Source organism: Marmota flaviventris, chromosome 14 (assembly GCF_047511675.1).
Source record: "Marmota flaviventris isolate mMarFla1 chromosome 14, mMarFla1.hap1, whole genome shotgun sequence".
Classification (NCBI taxonomy): Eukaryota; Metazoa; Chordata; class Mammalia; order Rodentia; family Sciuridae; genus Marmota; species Marmota flaviventris.
Genome location: NC_092511.1, coordinates 87861555 through 87878299, shown reverse-complemented (window position 1 = coordinate 87878299; position 16745 = coordinate 87861555). Strand labels below are relative to the sequence as shown.

Genomic DNA, 16745 nt, shown 5'->3' with positions numbered 1-16745 from the left:
TATACCTTCTCTCTCTTCATTTTTGTCAGTCTTGAGGCTTGTCAGTTTTATAGGTCTTTTTAAAATTGGGATTTTTTTGTTTGATTCTCTCTGTTGTTTTTGTTTTCAAATTTGTTCACTTTGGCTTTGATTGTTACTATTTGTTTTCTTCTGCTCATATTCTGTTTATTTTGCTATTCTTTCCTAGCTTCTTCAGGTAGAGCTTTGATTACTGATTTGAGATTTTATCTTTTCTAATATGAGCACTTTGTGCCATTAATTCCCCTGGAGACACTGCTTTGGCCACGCCCCACAAATTTTTTTTTGTGTTATCATCCCCATTTAGTTCAACTTATTATTATTATTTTTTTATTTCTATTGAGACATCCTCTTTACCCATGGATTTTTAAAAATCATGTTGTCTATTTTCCAAGTGTTTGAATATTTTCCTGCTTTCTTTCTGTTACTGACTTCTGGTTTGTTTCCATTTTGGACAGAGGACATACCATATTGGATTTTATTCTTTCAATTTTTTTGAGGTTTGTTTTGTATTTGAGGATGTGCTTTGTCTTTGTATATGTCCCGTGGGTACTTGAAAAGAACAGGTACCTTGCTGCTGTTGTGTGGCGCTTTCTACAGCTGTCACTTAGATTCTGTTCATTGGTGGTGGTGTTGAGCATCCTTGCTGATTTTATATCTAGTTGTTCTATCAATTGTTGCTAGAGCAGTGTTGAAGTCTCCAATTATAACTGTGAATTTGTCTGTTTTCTTTCAATTCTGTTGGTCTTTGTTTCACATATTTTGTAGTTGTTTTGTGCACACATGTTTACTGTTGCTATGTCTTTTGGTGGATTTATAATATAAAGTCCTTCTTTCTTTCTAGGAATATCTTTTGCTCTGAAGTTTACTTTTCGGAGATAGCCATCCCGAGTTCTTTTTATAAGCATTTGCATGGCCTGTCTTTCCCCATCCTTTCATTGTAACTTGTGCATGTAACTATATTTGAAGGACAATTTTTATAGACACCATGTTATTGAGGCTTTTTTTTTTAAAGTCCTCTATACCAATCTGTCTTTTAATGGGCATATTCAGATCATTTACGATTAGTGTAACTATTGATAAGTTTGGACTTTGGGGCCATTTTATTTTTTTGTTTTCTAATTTTTAAAATTTTTTTTCACTTGCCTGTTTTTGTTTTCCTTGGCAACCTACCTGCTTTGCAGCCTTTGTTACTTAAGCTTTTTTTTTAGAATTATGTTCTTATTTATAATGTTTTTAGGGTTTCTTTTCATATGGCCTTTTTGGTGGTTGTGCTAGTTATTATATTATGGATACATAAATTCTCAAAAATCTACTGATATCTGCATTTTCCCAGTTTTAGTGACAGGCAGACACCTTGTTTTCCTTTATCCCTCCCATTTGAAATAAAATGTGTTATTCTCTCTTCATACACTAAGACCCACATTATATTGTGATATGATTTTTTAAAAAATTTTTGTGCTATAATTTTTATTAAAACTTCAGCTTATAAAACTCAAGCAGAGTTTTTATTTACTCCCGTGTTCCCCCTTTCTGATATTACAAGTCTTTAGTTATATTCTTTTGTTTATGAAACTTCTTTTCCCCCCTTTAAAAGTAGCTCTGCTAAAAACAAATTCTTTTAGCTTCTTTGTTTGAGACTGTCTTTATTTTACTGTAATTTCTGAAGAATATTTTCACCACATATTAGATTTGGGGTTGACAGGTCTTTTCTTTTAGCAATATTAAGACATATTATTCCACTTTCTTCTGACCTCCAACATTTCTGATGAGAAAACTGCTGTCATTAGAATTGATCTTTCCTTATTGATAATATATCATTTCTCTTTGGCTGCTGTTGAAAATGTCTCCTCTGTCATCCGTGTTTGGAGGTTTGGCCTCGGTGTAGACTTCTTTGGGTTTATTCTCAATAAATTTTGCTCAGCTTCTTGAATCTGCTATCTTATTAGTATTTTGCCAAATTTGGAGAATTTTCATTTTTTTAAATACTTTTTTTTTTTTTTGTATTTTTTCTCTTCTTCTTCTGACACTACAGTGACTTGAATATTCTCTCCATTTCTCTTTCCCTAATCCTACATGTCTGTGAGGTTGTGGGCCTCCTCTTCCATCTATTTTGCCTTTGTGTTTTAGACTGGATACTTTGTATCATTCTGTCTTCAAGTCTACTCATTCTTCTTTTTTTGTCTCTTTGACTCTTGAGTCCATTCACTGGATTTCAAATTTTGGTTATTCAAAAAAAATTTTAACATTTCCATTTGGTTCTTCGGTGTGTCTTTTATTTCTTTACTGAGACTTACTACATTTTTATTCATTTCAAGCACATTTATAACTGCTTGTTAAAGTGTTTTTATAAGTGGTGATTGCTGTAAAATCTTTGCCAGACCATTCTAATGTTTGTCATCTTGGTCTTGATAGTGTCGATTTTCTTTCTTCATTAAGTTTGAGATCTTCCTGACTTTAGAGAGGATGAGTGACTTACTTATCTATTTCTATTGAACCAAGACATGTCAGTGTTTTATAAATTGGTCACTGGACCTCACTGAACTCTGGTCTAGCTGACCTTCTCTGATACGGCTCTGGTGGACAAAGGAAAGTACAACTTGTTGTTGCCAGATGGAGGCCGAAGTCCAGGTTCACCCCTCGACCTCTGTGGACCTCCCCAGGACCAGGTGCTCCTTGGTAAGGATGGGCTCCCCTCTAGGCCTCCTTTGATGATCATGCTGGCCTGATGGGAGGGGTACGTTTTTATTGCTCTCTAACCTCCTTGGACATTGTGGATGAGTGGCCTTGTTACTTTTCAGTGGTGGAAAAGTCTTGACCTATCACAAGGCCTGCTCTGACGCCATCCTAGAGAAAACAGGGAGGGCTGCTTCATGAACGCCTGGGGCAGTGGGAATCCCAGGCTGCCTCCAAGGTCCTCCCGGACATCCTGCTGTGGTGACTTGTTGCTGACCTGCGGACTCAGAGTCCTGGCTCTCTGCTCTGCCTTCTTTGATAAAGCCGCAGCAAGGTTCTGGTGTACTCTACTGTGGCCTGCCAAGGCCAGCCATCTAAGCTCTCCACCCAGCCTTTGCTAGTAGAGATGAGAGGTGCAGATGCATCTTTTCTCTAGCATTTGGCTGGAGTAGAGCACCTTTCTTTGTGTGCCAAGCTCCCTAGTCCATTTACCTCCTTTGCACCTTTTAGAGTATTCCTATACTGTTTTAATATTATAATGTCCATAAGTTTTTGGTTGTACTTAGTTAAGGAAGGAATAGGGAAAAGTGCATTTTCTCCATCTTCCCAGATACCGAAGCCCTTGCCTTCACTCCTGAAGGATACTGTTGCTGGATATAGAATTATTAGTTAATATTTGTTTTCTTTCTGATCTTTTAACAAATTGGTTCACTTTAGGTATACATGACAGCAGAATCCATTTTGATATAATTATACAAGTACGTAATATATCTGATGCTAATAAGAACCCCATTCTTGAGGACACACACGATGATGAGATTCACTGTGGTATATTCATGTACGTACACATGAAGGTCATGTCCAATTCATTCTATTGTCTTTCCTATTCCTGTTCCCCCTCCCTGCCATTCATTCCCCTTTGACTAATCCACTGAGCTTTTATTCCTCCTCTCCCCAGCTTCTCATGGGTAAGCATTCCCATATCAGAGAGAACATCTGATCTTTGGCTTTTTGGGGATTGATTTATTTCACTTAACCTGTCTTTCTGACCTTTAAATATCCAAATCCACCATTTCATCTGAGCAATCATCCATATTCATAGTGCTTTTTCTCTGTATGTGATGTATACCATTTCTTTTTTCCGTTGGCTGCTTTTAAGATTTTTCTCTTTATTTTTGTTTTTAAGTTATGGTACTATTCTTTATATAATGTTATGCCTTGGTTTGATTTTCTTTGTATTTATATTGCCTGGGATTTGTTGAGCAACTTGGCTCTGTAAGTTATTTTTTAAAGAAAATCTTAGAAACTCTCAGCTATTATTTCTTCTAATCTATATTTATACCCCATGTGTTCTCTCCTTTTCTTCTGAGACTCCAGTTATAGTTATGTTGAACATCATGAGATTGTCCCACAGATCACTGAAACTTTTGTTGATTTACGTAACCTTTTGTTATTGTTGCTCTTTAGACTGGGGATTTCTCTTCACAGATTTTCAAGCCAACTAACACTTTATTCTAACACTTCTAATTTGCTGTTAGGCTGATACAGCTGTTGTACTTGTCTCAGTTCATTTTGTATTGTTATAACAAAATACTGGAGGCAGGATACTTCATAAAGAAAAGATGCTTATCTTATCACAATTCATTTTTTTTTGGTGGGGAACAAATGCAGGGTGACACACATTCAAAGCAATCAAGTGCTCTACCACTGAGCTACATCCCCAGCCGCTCTCTCATCATAATTCTGCTGAATGTACCACCACCTCAGTACCTGACCTCAGCCACATCCAAGCAGTACTTTTGTTTCAAATTTTCTTTTTGGGTCTTTCAATTTCTCTGCTGAGATCCTCATTTGTTCACTTGTTAGGACCTTACTTTTCTTTCTCTTCAACACACTTATAATGTTTATAATAGAAATAATTATAGTTTGCTTATATTTATGAATGAAAACACTTATGAACATGTTGAGGCCCTTTTCTGCTAGTCCCAACATCTGGCTTATCAGGGCAGGTCTACTGATGACTGTGTTTTCTCTTGTCTATTGATCATGGTTTCCTGACTTTCTATCTGGTGATTCTTTGGTTTCTACTGGGCAGTGTGGGTGATTTGTAGAGACTTTGGGTTGCATTTTCTTTGTCCTGGGAGATGCTTCCTCATTGTTCTTTTAAAACTGATTTTTTAAATAATGGCTTTATTAAGACATAATTCACATCAATCACGCATTTAAAGTGTATGATTCAGTGATCTTGAGCATATCCACAGATTTCTATAACCATCCCACAGTCAGCTTTAGAGCAGCTTCATCTCCTCGAAAAGCAGCCACCCTGTGCCCCTCAGCTCTCTGCTGCCTCTCCCTGACCCCCACCCACCAGCTGTAAGTAATATGATTTTGTCTGTTATAGATTTGCTTACTATGGACATTTCATATAAGTGGAATTTACAATAAGTGGTCTTTGGTAACTGGTTTTGTTCACGTCTTAAAGATTCTCTATACTGTAGCACGTACCAGTTTGCTATTCTTTTTTATGGCCACATCATATTCCTGGTGTGGATACACCACAGTGTGTTTATCCACTTACCATTTGATAGGTGGAGAGCTGGGTTTTATCCTAGCAGGCAGTTAACTTGGCTGAACCCAAACTCCAAACTCTCTCCTGCTGAATAAATAGTAAATTGAACCCAGGGGAACGTAACCACTGAGCCATAGCCCCTTTAATTAATTAATTAGTTAATTTTTTAAATTTTGAGACAGGGCCTCACTAAGTTGCTGTGGCTGGCCTTGAACTTGGGATCCTCCTGCCTCTGCCTCCTGTGCTGCTGGGATTACAGGTGTGCACATTACACCGGGCTTGTGCCTTCCTTTTGAGGATGAGCGCTACTCCAGTTTTTGTCTGTTCTTGGTTGCCCTCCAGGGCCTTCAGATAGTTGTCTCTACATTTCTTCCACAGTTTATCACTGTGTGAGGTTTAGCTAATCAAATCTACTCCCCGACCACTGGATGCAGAACCCACAATATCTCACGTTCCAATTGGCAATACGGCTTGTGGAGCCTTCCAGTGACCCACCCCCTCAAGCCTCAAATACCGGCCCTCTCCTGAGCCCAGATTAACGTCTCAGGTAAAGAGTTGAATGCTGCTGGTGATCTGAAGTCCCTCCATCAATGCCAGCCAGGAAGGTGAACCCTCGGAAATAGAGATTTCAGAGTTGGAGAGGTCTCTTGAGCAGGGGTATAGCTGACGGAATTCAAGTAGCCACTCTCTTTCTATGAGAGCTGGACCTCAAGGCGTGTGAATTTTATCACCCCTTGTGATGAGGGACCAAGCCTGGCCAGGGCGGCTATAAAATTCAACCTGGACCTTTCCACTTTTCCAAGGTAGCTATTACCCTTCCTCCCCAGAAAGGGGGAGGTGAGGAACACCTCCGGCTGTCTGTCACCTTTGGGGACTTCACCACCACAATAACATCATCATCATATAAGAGCACTTCTGTGAAGCTTGAACTCATCTTCTGTCCTGCGGGGTCCTTGTGGTTCCTAAAGCCTCTGTGGCCTTCTGGAAGTTCCAGGGAGGAGAGTAGGAAGATGTTTTAGGGAATGTCATCTTGTCAGCCCTGAGCCCAGTACGTAGCAGCTGCCTGATAGATGTTCGTACGGCTGAGCGCCTGATTTGCTAAGGAAAGCCCCGTGGTTCTGACGCAGTGTTGGGGTCTTCTGAGTCCATTACTTGCATCCTACATTTTGTGCATTTAGTCGTGAGCATCCGCTAGAGAGAGCGGTGGCTAGATGATATCTAAGTGGAATTCTCCAAGTTCCAAAGTCTTCCAGAGAAGTTTTCAAGAATTAAACGCTTTACCATGTCGTCCATTTGCCTTAGTTAACCTGGACGAGAGAACCAGGGAGCCAGGAGGGGAGCTCTGTTCTGCCTCCCAGTTGTTCATTCATTAAAAGATTCTATTTAAAGTTATGTTTTCCACAGCATCTGGTGATGCTTCCCCATTTAGGACAGAACACAAAACATCACCAATTGTCGGTGTTGCTGGGACTATAACTTGAACGGTGTCAGGGAAAAAATTATTGTGAAATACAAATAAGAAGCTTTGACAGTGCACCATTTTTCTTTCATGGTAGGGTGTATTTTGACATATTATATATACATGGAGTATGACTTATTCTGATTAGAATCCCATTCTTGTGGTTGAACATGATGTGGAGTTTCGCTAGCCATGTACTTATATATGAACTAGGAAAGTGATGTGTGATTCATTCTACTATCTTTCCTATTCCCATGCCCCCATTTTCCTTTGTCTAAGCCCGTGAACTTCTATTCTTCCCTCTCCCCACCCTCCCTTATTGTGAGTCAGCATGTGCATCTCAGAGGAAACATTCGGCCTTTGGTTTTTGGGGATCGGCTTATTTCACTTAGCATGATAATCTCCAGTTCCATCTGCCATAATTTCATCCTTATTTATGGCTGAGTAATATTCCATTCTGTATATATACCACATTTTTTTTTATCCATTCATTTGTTGAAGGGCGCCTAGGTTGATTCCAATAGCTTGGCTATTGTGAATTGAACTGCCATAAATATTGATGTGGCTATTTCACTACAGTATGCTGATTTTAAATCCTTTGGATATATACTGAGGAGTGGGATAACTGGGTCAAATGGTAGTTCCATTCCATGTTTTCTGAGGACTCTCCATACTGCTTTCCATAGTGGTTGCACCAATTTGCAGTCCCACCAGCAAAGTATGAGTGTGCCTTTTCCCCATTCCTCACCAACATTTATTGTTACTTGTGTTCTTAATAATTGTCATTCTGACTAGAGTGAGATGAAATCTCAGTATGGTTTTAATTTGCATTTCTTTAATTGCTAAAGATGTTGAACACTTTCTCACATATTCGTTGACTATTCATATTTCTTCCTCTGTGAAACACCTGTTCAGTTCCTCTGCCCACTTATTGGTTAGGTTATTATTATTATTATTTTTGGTGTTAAGCTTTTTGAGGTCTTTGTATATCCTGGAGATGAATGCTGTCTCTGAAGTGCAGGTGGTGAAGATTTACTCCCATTCTGTTGACTTTCTCATCATGTTCTTGATTGTTTCATTTGCTGCGAAGATGCTTTTTAGTTTTATACTATCCCATTTATTGATTATTGATTTTACCTCTTGAGCACCACTTTGATTGTCTTTCTTTATAAAAATGCAGATTATGTGACTTCTCTGAGGAGACCCGTGGCTTCTAGGTATGCCGTTGGCCTGTTTCCGCAGTTCTACCGAGCAGAAGATGGCAGAGTGTACAATGTAAGTCAGAGTTGCCTCCGTGGCTGGGTCTGGTGACCTGCTGAGGTCACCTCAGGTCACAGAGGAGGTGGCCATTCAGGTGGAAGGGTTCCTTTGGCCAGTGCCATTGATGATCTCACAGCCAAGGAGCTATGTGCAAGGAAGCCCTGGACCACCAAGAGATGAGCGCAAAGCCCTTTTGGCCAGAGATACCTTGTGATACCTAATGCCATGTCAACGCCATGTTGGTAGCTCTTTCACGGTGTCATTTAGGGATTAATGACAAGGAGGAAAGCCCGTACATATGTGTTCATCACAGATGCAGTTTGTTTCTGAATATTTTCCATCCCAGGCTGGTTGAATCTGAGGATGCTGGAGGGCTGACTATCCTAAACAATGTAAACCGAGGCTGGCCCTAGGCAAGAATCCAAGTTGAATTCTCCAAGTCCTGAAATTTGCCCTGGACAAGCACCTGTGGGCGCCATCCATCCAAGGGTATCTCGGTTGAAAGGCTGGAGATTTTTCCTGCAGGATTTGGAGGATCATTTGCAAAGTTGTTTTGAACCCTCAGCTCTTGATCGCTTCGCTGCGTTCCAGGTGACTTATTTTGGCGCTGTCTTCTCATTTCTGCTTTTTCCTTTTATTTTCATTCAGCTGACGGCTAAATCGGAACTGATCGATCGGTTCGCGGGGTCCTTAGAACAAGCCCTGGAGAGCTGCAGGCGGCGGATGGACTGGCTCACCAGTGGGAGCCGGCAGATTTTCGGGGTCATCCTGGAACAGTGCATCACCTTAGTGCTGGATTTCGGCGACATTCTGGAGGGCGAGCTTCCTCTGTGCCGAGAGGCTCTGACCATGGTCCTGCGGGAGCAGGTGGCTCAGGTCGCCAGGTTCAATTTCATATGGTGAGTCCCCAGGGGAAGCACAGAGGGCGGGGAAGAGCCACAGCCATCAGCGATTGGCCGGGTATTTGTCCTTCAGAGGCACAGCTCGCTCTGGCGGGGGGTGGGGGGAGGGTGGGGGAGGGTGGAGGGTGGGGGAGGTGGGGGGACCATCTTGAAAACCCCTAGAATATACAATTTTAGCAGAAAACTCACAATGAATAAACATTAGGAAACTTTAATCTGCTTTGCACCAAGCATCTTGATGTTCTTGTTAAAAGACATTTAGGGGCTGGGGTCGTGGCTCAGTGGTAGAACCCTTGCCTAGCCCGTGGGAGGCCCTGGGTTCCATCCCCATAGAAAAATAAGTAAAAATAAAGGTCCCGTGTCCACCTGCAAATATTATATATATATATATATATATATATATATATATATATATATATATATATATATATATATAAAAGAGAGAGATTTAGGACCCGGAATGCAATTCAGTAGCAGAGCCCTTGCCTAGTGTGTGCAAGACCCTGAGTTCAGTCCCCTGCCCTGCAGAAATAAGAGATTTAGAAACATACTTTTCAACTTAGGGAAGTTGAAAAATACGAGAATAGGAACCCTCTGCACATATTCAACAAATATTTAAGGCCATAAATCCCCTCGATCAGTTTAGATTTTAGCTAAGATAATGAATTCAAAGGCCACAAACTTCACTTGTTTTTCCAGACCCAATTTGCAACTCAAGTTGACCTCTCCTGTAAGTTGACTTCTTTCATCCAAACGACAGGTGGCTGGCTTTACAGAATTTCCCGGATCTCAGAGTTTTCACAGCCAATTATTTACGGATTCCTGGATAGGGGAGAATTTGGGCCTGGGTGCTCACCCTCCATCTGAAGCAATGGTTGCACCTCCCTGAGAAGAAACACCTGGTTGCCGAGGGGGAGGGGAGTCTGCTTAGCTCAGTTTGTCTTTTTTAAATAAAATGCTTTGGACTAAATAGAGGACCTCTTGGGGGCTGATCCTGATGGTGTGCCCTCCCGGGCTCCTGTTTCTGCCGCGGTGTGTTATTAAAGGAAGCAGATATTGAAGTTTGCAAAATTTGCTTCCTTGGAATGTTTACTGAAGTGTACATGCCACTCAGTGCTCAGTTTTTTCTACCTGGAGAAGCCACACAGAAGGGACACTAGTGTGAGCTAGCTCTGCCTCTGGAGGCGGGCCATGAGCGACTGTCGGGCCAATTTATTTGCAATTATAAGCACACATCCATTCAAACGGCTCCACATTTTGGAGTTTTCCAACTGTTGTTTCCAAACTCAAACTAAATGGTTTTACCAGATTTTCTCAGGATTTAAAAACCAATGCTCTGTTGAATTCAAAACAATTTAATTTTTGATCTGAAAAAGGTGACGGATGGGAATCTTTTTCAGAACAAGGAAATGTCAAGAAAGAATTGGGCATAGTAGCGCACGCTTGTAATCTCAGTGGCTTGAGAGATTGAAGCAGAAGGATTGAGAGTTCAAAGCCAGCCTTAGCAACTTAGTGAGGCCCTAAGCAACTTAGGAAGACCCTGTCTCAAAATAACAAAATTAAAAGTGCTGGGAATGGGACTCGGTGGTGAAGCGCCTCTGGGTTCAAAACCTCATACCAAAAAAAAAAGAAGAAGAAGAAATAAAATTTATGCAAAATTGTTATACTGTGAGTTTTTTGTATATTTGTTGTTAATGAAAGACGGTTTCATACAAACCTGCCCATTTAAGAAAATAGCTTATCTGGATATTTTTAAAGGACTTGTTACTGTTTACATTTCTTAGTTTTTCTTGTTCTCAAGTAAACATTGTTTTTCCTAGTCAGGGTGGCTTGAGGAAGATAATGTCACCTTGAAATTACGGGGTGCATTCAGAAGGTACACTTCCCTCAGCAAGACAGGCCCATCTTCACCAAGTTTTAAATTTTCCTGGTGACTCTGAGGGGCCTGGGAGCTGTGTCCTTCTTCACTGCTGATGATATGACATTAGGTGGCCCATTGTTTGTGGCCAGGGGACTGAGGTTGGACATTCCTCTGGTGGCACTGATCACTGCCCTGTGACCACCCATGTGATTCCTTTCAGGGTTACTCAAGAGCCTGTGAAATGGCAAGAACATGCTATTCCGGTGACCCAACAGTGCATAGCCGCTGCAACAGGCTGGGTCGAGGAGCTGAGTTTTGAGCTGACCACGATGAGCGCCATCTGCCGCCTAGACGCTCTGCTGGAAGCTGGGAAAGACGAAACTGTAAGTGTGTGTCCATGGTCTGCCCGGGTCCCCAGGGTGGCTTTGACTCTGCACTCTCAGTGTCTTTACACTGTCCTTCAGCTGACCTTGATTTCCCCACATCCGCAGCATTCCCTAGAGGGCCCCGTCATTGGCATTGGAGAGGCCCCTGGGTATTGACCTGATTGAACTCTGAATTTTGAGCCAATTGAGAAATAGCCTGCAGGGCACAGAGAGGGATGCAGGGAGCGGCCTCGGTGACAGTAGAGCTGGACTGGACCGACCACATAGAGGCTCCCTCAGGCTTGTGCCCTGAGCCTGGCTGGGCTTCTGTGAGGTGGCCAGGGCTGCGGGGTGCTAGTGCCAGGAGAGACCAGCACTGCTCACACCCCCTAAGCATCGGGAAAGGACGGGGAGGGAGGCCATTGCTGCATAGCTCCAACAGATTCATTCCGCTCTTGCCCTCCGGCCAGTTAGAGAGCACCTTCCTTCCCTGAGGGGAGGAGAGGCCGGAGGACTCTGAGGATGGGGAACTGAGGGGTCCCGGCATCAGCATCTGCGTTCTGAGGCTTCCCAGGTCCTCTTCTTCATAGATGGAACTGTTTTGTGCTTTCCAAGGTGAAGTATATCCAAGCTGAGGAGCCTCCATTTTTGAACATTAATGTACTGACATAGGCATTTTGAAAGGAACCTTCTGGAAATAAAGCTTTACCCAGAAGGAGCGATTTTATATGGCAGTGTCTTATGTCTCTTTCAGTCCCAGGGTGTGTGTTTCTGGGAGGGATCACTGGGAGGACTGTGAGGGCTGTGCCAAGCTGGTAAGGGACTTTCTGGAGAGGAGTGTCCCCAGGTCCCCGACGGTCAGCTTGCTGTATCCACACTTGCTTCCTCGGCTCTGGAAGCCTGGCCTTTCTGTAGGTTTCCAGCTTTACCCGGCTGCCTTCAGAAGTCTGCCCAGTCCGGCTGCAGCAAAATAACCAGGGGGGGGGGGGGGTGACGAACAACTTGTGTACACTGATACTGCAGGAGTGGGAGCCGTTTATTGTAGGACAGGAGGGGTATATATACATTCCACACAGCTTATCTTAATTAACATAAACTAGATACAGCAGTCAACCAATAAGGAATCTCCACACTTAACGGCTCGCTGGCGCCACGCGGCTTGTCCAGGAACCAGCAGCCGGAAAAAATCCCCCCTCCGGCACTTCCCCAACCAATCAGAACTCTCTAGGAATCCCCCCCCCCCCCCCCAGAGCTCAGATGGAACTCAACGGGAACTCCGCGAGAACTCGCTGGCGTCACCTCTCAACCACTACTTCTGGCAAAAATGCCATGTGTCATCCCGACTCGGCTGTGGCCCTCAACATCAGTCCTTTCCTGGGCAAGCAGGCCATGTGCTGGCCCCATGAAAGGACAGCTCCTGGAGCTCGCTGGTCTGCATTTTATCAGTGACGATTTGAAATTGGAAACACATTGTTTTCCTCGGAAAGCCAGACCAACAAATGTTTTCTGTTAAGGAAGAACCAAATACAAGCCACTTTGTTCTTTGATCCTTCCAGATTGTTTCAACATCTGTAAAAATGCCAAGATTCCTGACACCTTAGTATTGCATTCAAGAAATGGGACATTTCCCAGTCTCCTGGATGTGTGTGCTCTTGAGTGCGCCTTGAACCTGACTGGCCCGCCTGACGTAACTGCAAGATCCCCCTGGGACCGTGCTTCTCTCCCCTTCCTCCGTCTGGCTGGGCTCCCCTTTCTCTAATGTGCATCCCTAGCCTAGAAAACGAGGAGTGCTTCAGCAAGTCCCAGGGAGGTCCTACAGAAGAGAGGGAACCAAGGAGTGAGCTCGCAGGCGCTGATCACCAAACGCAACCCGCAAGCTCTTGACAAGAGCTGGGAGCGCGTTGGAAATTCTAGGCGACACAAGCTGCTCTGTCCCTCCGCCCGTAGCCTCTGCCTGGGGTGGTCCCAAGTTTTCCTCCAGTAAGTGCAGCTGTCTCATATATAAAAATGCCATGCCTGTATTCTTTTTTTTTTTTTTTTTTTTAAGAGCATGCATGTGTATGTAAAAGGGGGGAATAGGTTCCCAGGGTGGCCTGCTCCTCTGCTTTGGGCCCCTCCTGACCACCCCAGGGAGTTTCGCATTCCAGCATGTAGCTGCCATCTGCTAGGAATAGAAAAGATTTAAGGCTTAAGAAACTTCTGGAGCAGTAACTATAAATTTCTCACACTGATGATTCCCTGAGTTTGCCGGAGCTTCTGCCCCCATGAGGGTGCACCTGGAGGAACCGGGACAGTGGGTATCATCCTGGGTCCAAAAATCAACACGGAAGTCTGGGTCTTGTATCAAGTCCATATGAGGACCAGGCTCTGTGACCACAGGTAGGCTGAAGACCCAGCAGGGAGCCCAGGCAGTATGAGGGGGTCTTTAAATCATGGCTCCCATAACAGCACTTGAAGAACACTACTAATGGGTGAATTCTTACTGAATCCTGTGGAAAAGGACCTGATGCCCCGGAAGGTTGTTGAGGAGATGTTTGCAGGAGAGGGATTGCTGTCCTTTGAGCCCAGTGTGCTGACCGGCATGGGCTTCTGTTCCTCAGCATCCTCTGTGCTTTGGAAGTTGGCAGCTTCCCTGGCCTTTCTGAGGAGGAGAGGTCTGTTGGGAGGCCCTGGCCTCCCCTTTCCCAGGTCTTTGGAAGAGAGGACTGTTTATCCCAGAGCCCTGGCTTAGGCCACCCAAGAAAGCTAACTGCCCTCAGGAGAAGGCTCCATGACTAGAAGACATCTGTATTTCCATTTTTTGTTCTCTCCCATCTGCCTGGTAGTCATGAATCTGTTTTTTTTTTTGAAGGGGGGGGCATTACTGGGGATTGAACTCAGGGGCACTCAACCACTGAGCCACATCCCTACCCTATTTTGCATTTTATTTAGAGACAGGGTCTCACTGAATTGCTTAGGGCCTCACTTTTGTTGAGGCTGGCTTTGAATGCACGATCCTCCTGCCTCAGCCTCCCAAGCTGCTGGGATTGTAGGCATGCACCACTGTGCCTGGTGAATTTGTTGGTTTTTTTGGTTTTTAAAAAAATCATATTTGGGGCTGGGGATGTAGCTCAGCTGTATAGAGTGCTCACCTTGCATGTGGAAGGCACTGGGTTCGATCCTCAGCACCACATAAAAATAAAATAAAGGTATTGCATCCATCTACAACTAAAAAATATATATTTAAAAAATCATATTCACTGAGAGAACTGACCTGCACCTTTCCATAAGGAACCTGTGCTGCTGCTGCTCAATAAGCTGAAGGCCTGGCCCTGTGGGTGCGTGAATCTAGCATCTCATTTATTTCCTTTCGGTGGCTTGGACGGGCATCAGATCTTTTCTTTGTGTGTCCCTGAAGCTTCCTAAGAGTTCTATAAATGTTTGTTGGACACTGATGGGATGGATTGGAAATAATGGTTATATGCTGGAGTTTGGAGGCTAGATGTGGGACCAAGATATCCTATCCTCAATGTCCAGATTTGAGGATTTTTGTTTTTTTTTTCTTTTTTAAAATTGGAGGGAGGTGGTTTGCTCAGGACCAGAGTGGTGAATTTGCTGAGCCTTGTAGGACCCTGGTGGGGTGAGGGTAGGGATAAGGACCTTGAAGCCTGAGAGGCTAGACAGTGGGTGGTGACCAATCAAAACGGGTCAAAGCAGGAAAGGGCTGTTGCAGGCACAGGGAAGACCTGGAGGCGCATCCGGAGGTCTGGCGTCTCCCCAAAGGTGCAGCGTTCCAAGGTCAAGGGCGAATTCTGCTGGACCCCTCACTGTCGTGCTGGTTGGCTTCAATTCTTCTCCTTGATCTTGGGGATCTTGATACCCAGCAGGACGTCAGGCTGGTTCGCAGAGGGCAGTGGGAACAGAGGCGGCCACTCCCTGCTATTCCTTCCCCCGCCCCCACCCCAGAGCAACAGCTGGGAAGATGCCAAGGGCTTCGTGGGTGGGCAGAGTTGCCCATCGCTGTGTGGAGCTGCAGAACAAATGGCCCAGACAGAACAGGCCTTCCAAGCAGCGGCGTGGAGGCTCCACCTTGTCTTCTGTAATAAGAAACCGTGAGAACTTGTGACTCACTCTTAGGAGGCCGAATGGAGCCTTTGCATTATTTTATCAAATTCGGTGCACATCAGTCCCTAGGGGAATGCCCGCCAGCCGGGAAGCTGCTCCTGCTGCTGGGTTTCAAGGCTGGCCCTGGCCCTGGGGGCTGAGTTTATGGCCAAGGGTGAGCATTCCCATGAGGACAACCCCCTTAAAGCCACCGTCAGCAGTGTTGATATCGGGCAGAAGAGCCTGAACCCTTGGACAGTGGGGGAGCCCAGCCAGTGAACAGAGTGCCGGCCTGGGCCACCTCCTCTGCCCCCTGACCTTGACTTCATCGTTCCCGGATTCACATTCATCTCTAATGGGTGAGCAGCCTTTCTAAATCCAACACCGTGTGGTTGTCAGAAAGCAGGACATAAGCTCCTGGGTTAGGCAGCCAACTCCTAGGCCAGGTCAATCCACCACCCTAAGCCTCAGTTTCTTCATCTCTAAACTGGGCATGCTAACGATAAAAGCATGCTCCACGAGGCTGTTGTGAACGCTGAATCAAATAATCCATTTTCACCTACCGTCCCAAGTAGCAGATAACTATAGAGCCGTTTTACTTTAAGAAGCATTTTTGTCAGTTTGGAGAGAGAGGGGGATAGGTGTTGCGTTTATCCCCCTCTCTGTTTTTCTAAATGTCATTATTATGTGAGCAGAAAGGAGACCAGAAAGGAGCCTGTCTGCAGGAGCGGGTGGAGCCGGTGGCCTCCATGCCGAGCATGTCCCAGGGCCTCTGCAGCCCGAAAACATGTGATTCAGAAGCCGAATTTAATAAAGTTAATGAACAGTGAAGCATGGCGTAGGCTCCGCAAAGGAAAGGAAATTCTGACTCACTGCTGGCCACAGCGATCTGGGGAGAAACCATCGCTGCCCAAGGAATGTGGCTGCTTGGGTTATTGCCACACAGGCGGGGCTCAGCGCTGCCCACGACCCCTCGGCCCGCGGTGCTTACCTCCCGGTTGATCTGCAGACAGATCAGCCATCAGATCACATGTGAATCTCAGAAGGTGCCCTGTGTCTGTCCCTTGTCTTGAGCCATGTGTCATTTTAGGATGACCCTGTCCCCAGGATGCTAAACTTGGGCTGAAAAGCTGAAAAACTTGTCAACAGCGGTGCGGTGAAGTGGGACCCTGTTAGGGCATCCTCTGCAAGGTCATTTATATCAGAAGAAGAACAAAATAAGATGCACTGGCTGGAAGCAGAGTTTAGTTGCCTAATAAGTCACTGGGAGAACATGGTTTCTTCCTCTATTTCCCTCTGCCTCCCAGGAGGCTGACTGAGAGGTTGGAGCTTGGTTTTTACCTCCCTGTGGTGCTCCTTAATGTCAAGGAGCTGGTGTTGAAAGATCTGAGAGATGAGGCTTGGGAGGGAGGGAGGGAGGTGTCGCCTGGTTTCAGCTCCCACTCTGGCCCCAGTCCTCGGCTACCCTGCCCCCACCTCCCCCCTTGGAACTCCAGAGCCCCCTGATTAGCTGGGGAACCAACTGTGAGTCCACCCCCTCTGCCAGGTGAGT

The 16745-nt window shown here is 44.7% G+C and overlaps 1 protein-coding gene across 5 annotated transcripts in view; it reads left to right on the top strand.

The window, feature by feature from the left end:
• The window catches only part of Vwa3b (von Willebrand factor A domain containing 3B), a 191529-nt gene that overhangs the window by 10962 nt on the left and 163822 nt on the right, over nt 1–16745 (top strand). For 3 of the 5 annotated variants that reach the window (XM_071601860.1, XM_071601861.1, XM_027950669.2), the window contains exons 3-5: nt 7903–7997; nt 8631–8881; nt 10966–11128. In XM_071601860.1, the coding sequence (XP_071457961.1) occupies nt 7903–7997; nt 8631–8881; nt 10966–11128 (509 nt within the window). Of the gene's footprint in view, nt 1–7902; nt 7998–8630; nt 8882–10965; nt 11129–12666; nt 13091–16745 lie in introns of those variants that run through there. The other 2 variants (XM_071601862.1, XM_071601863.1) reach the window with 2 other exon arrangements.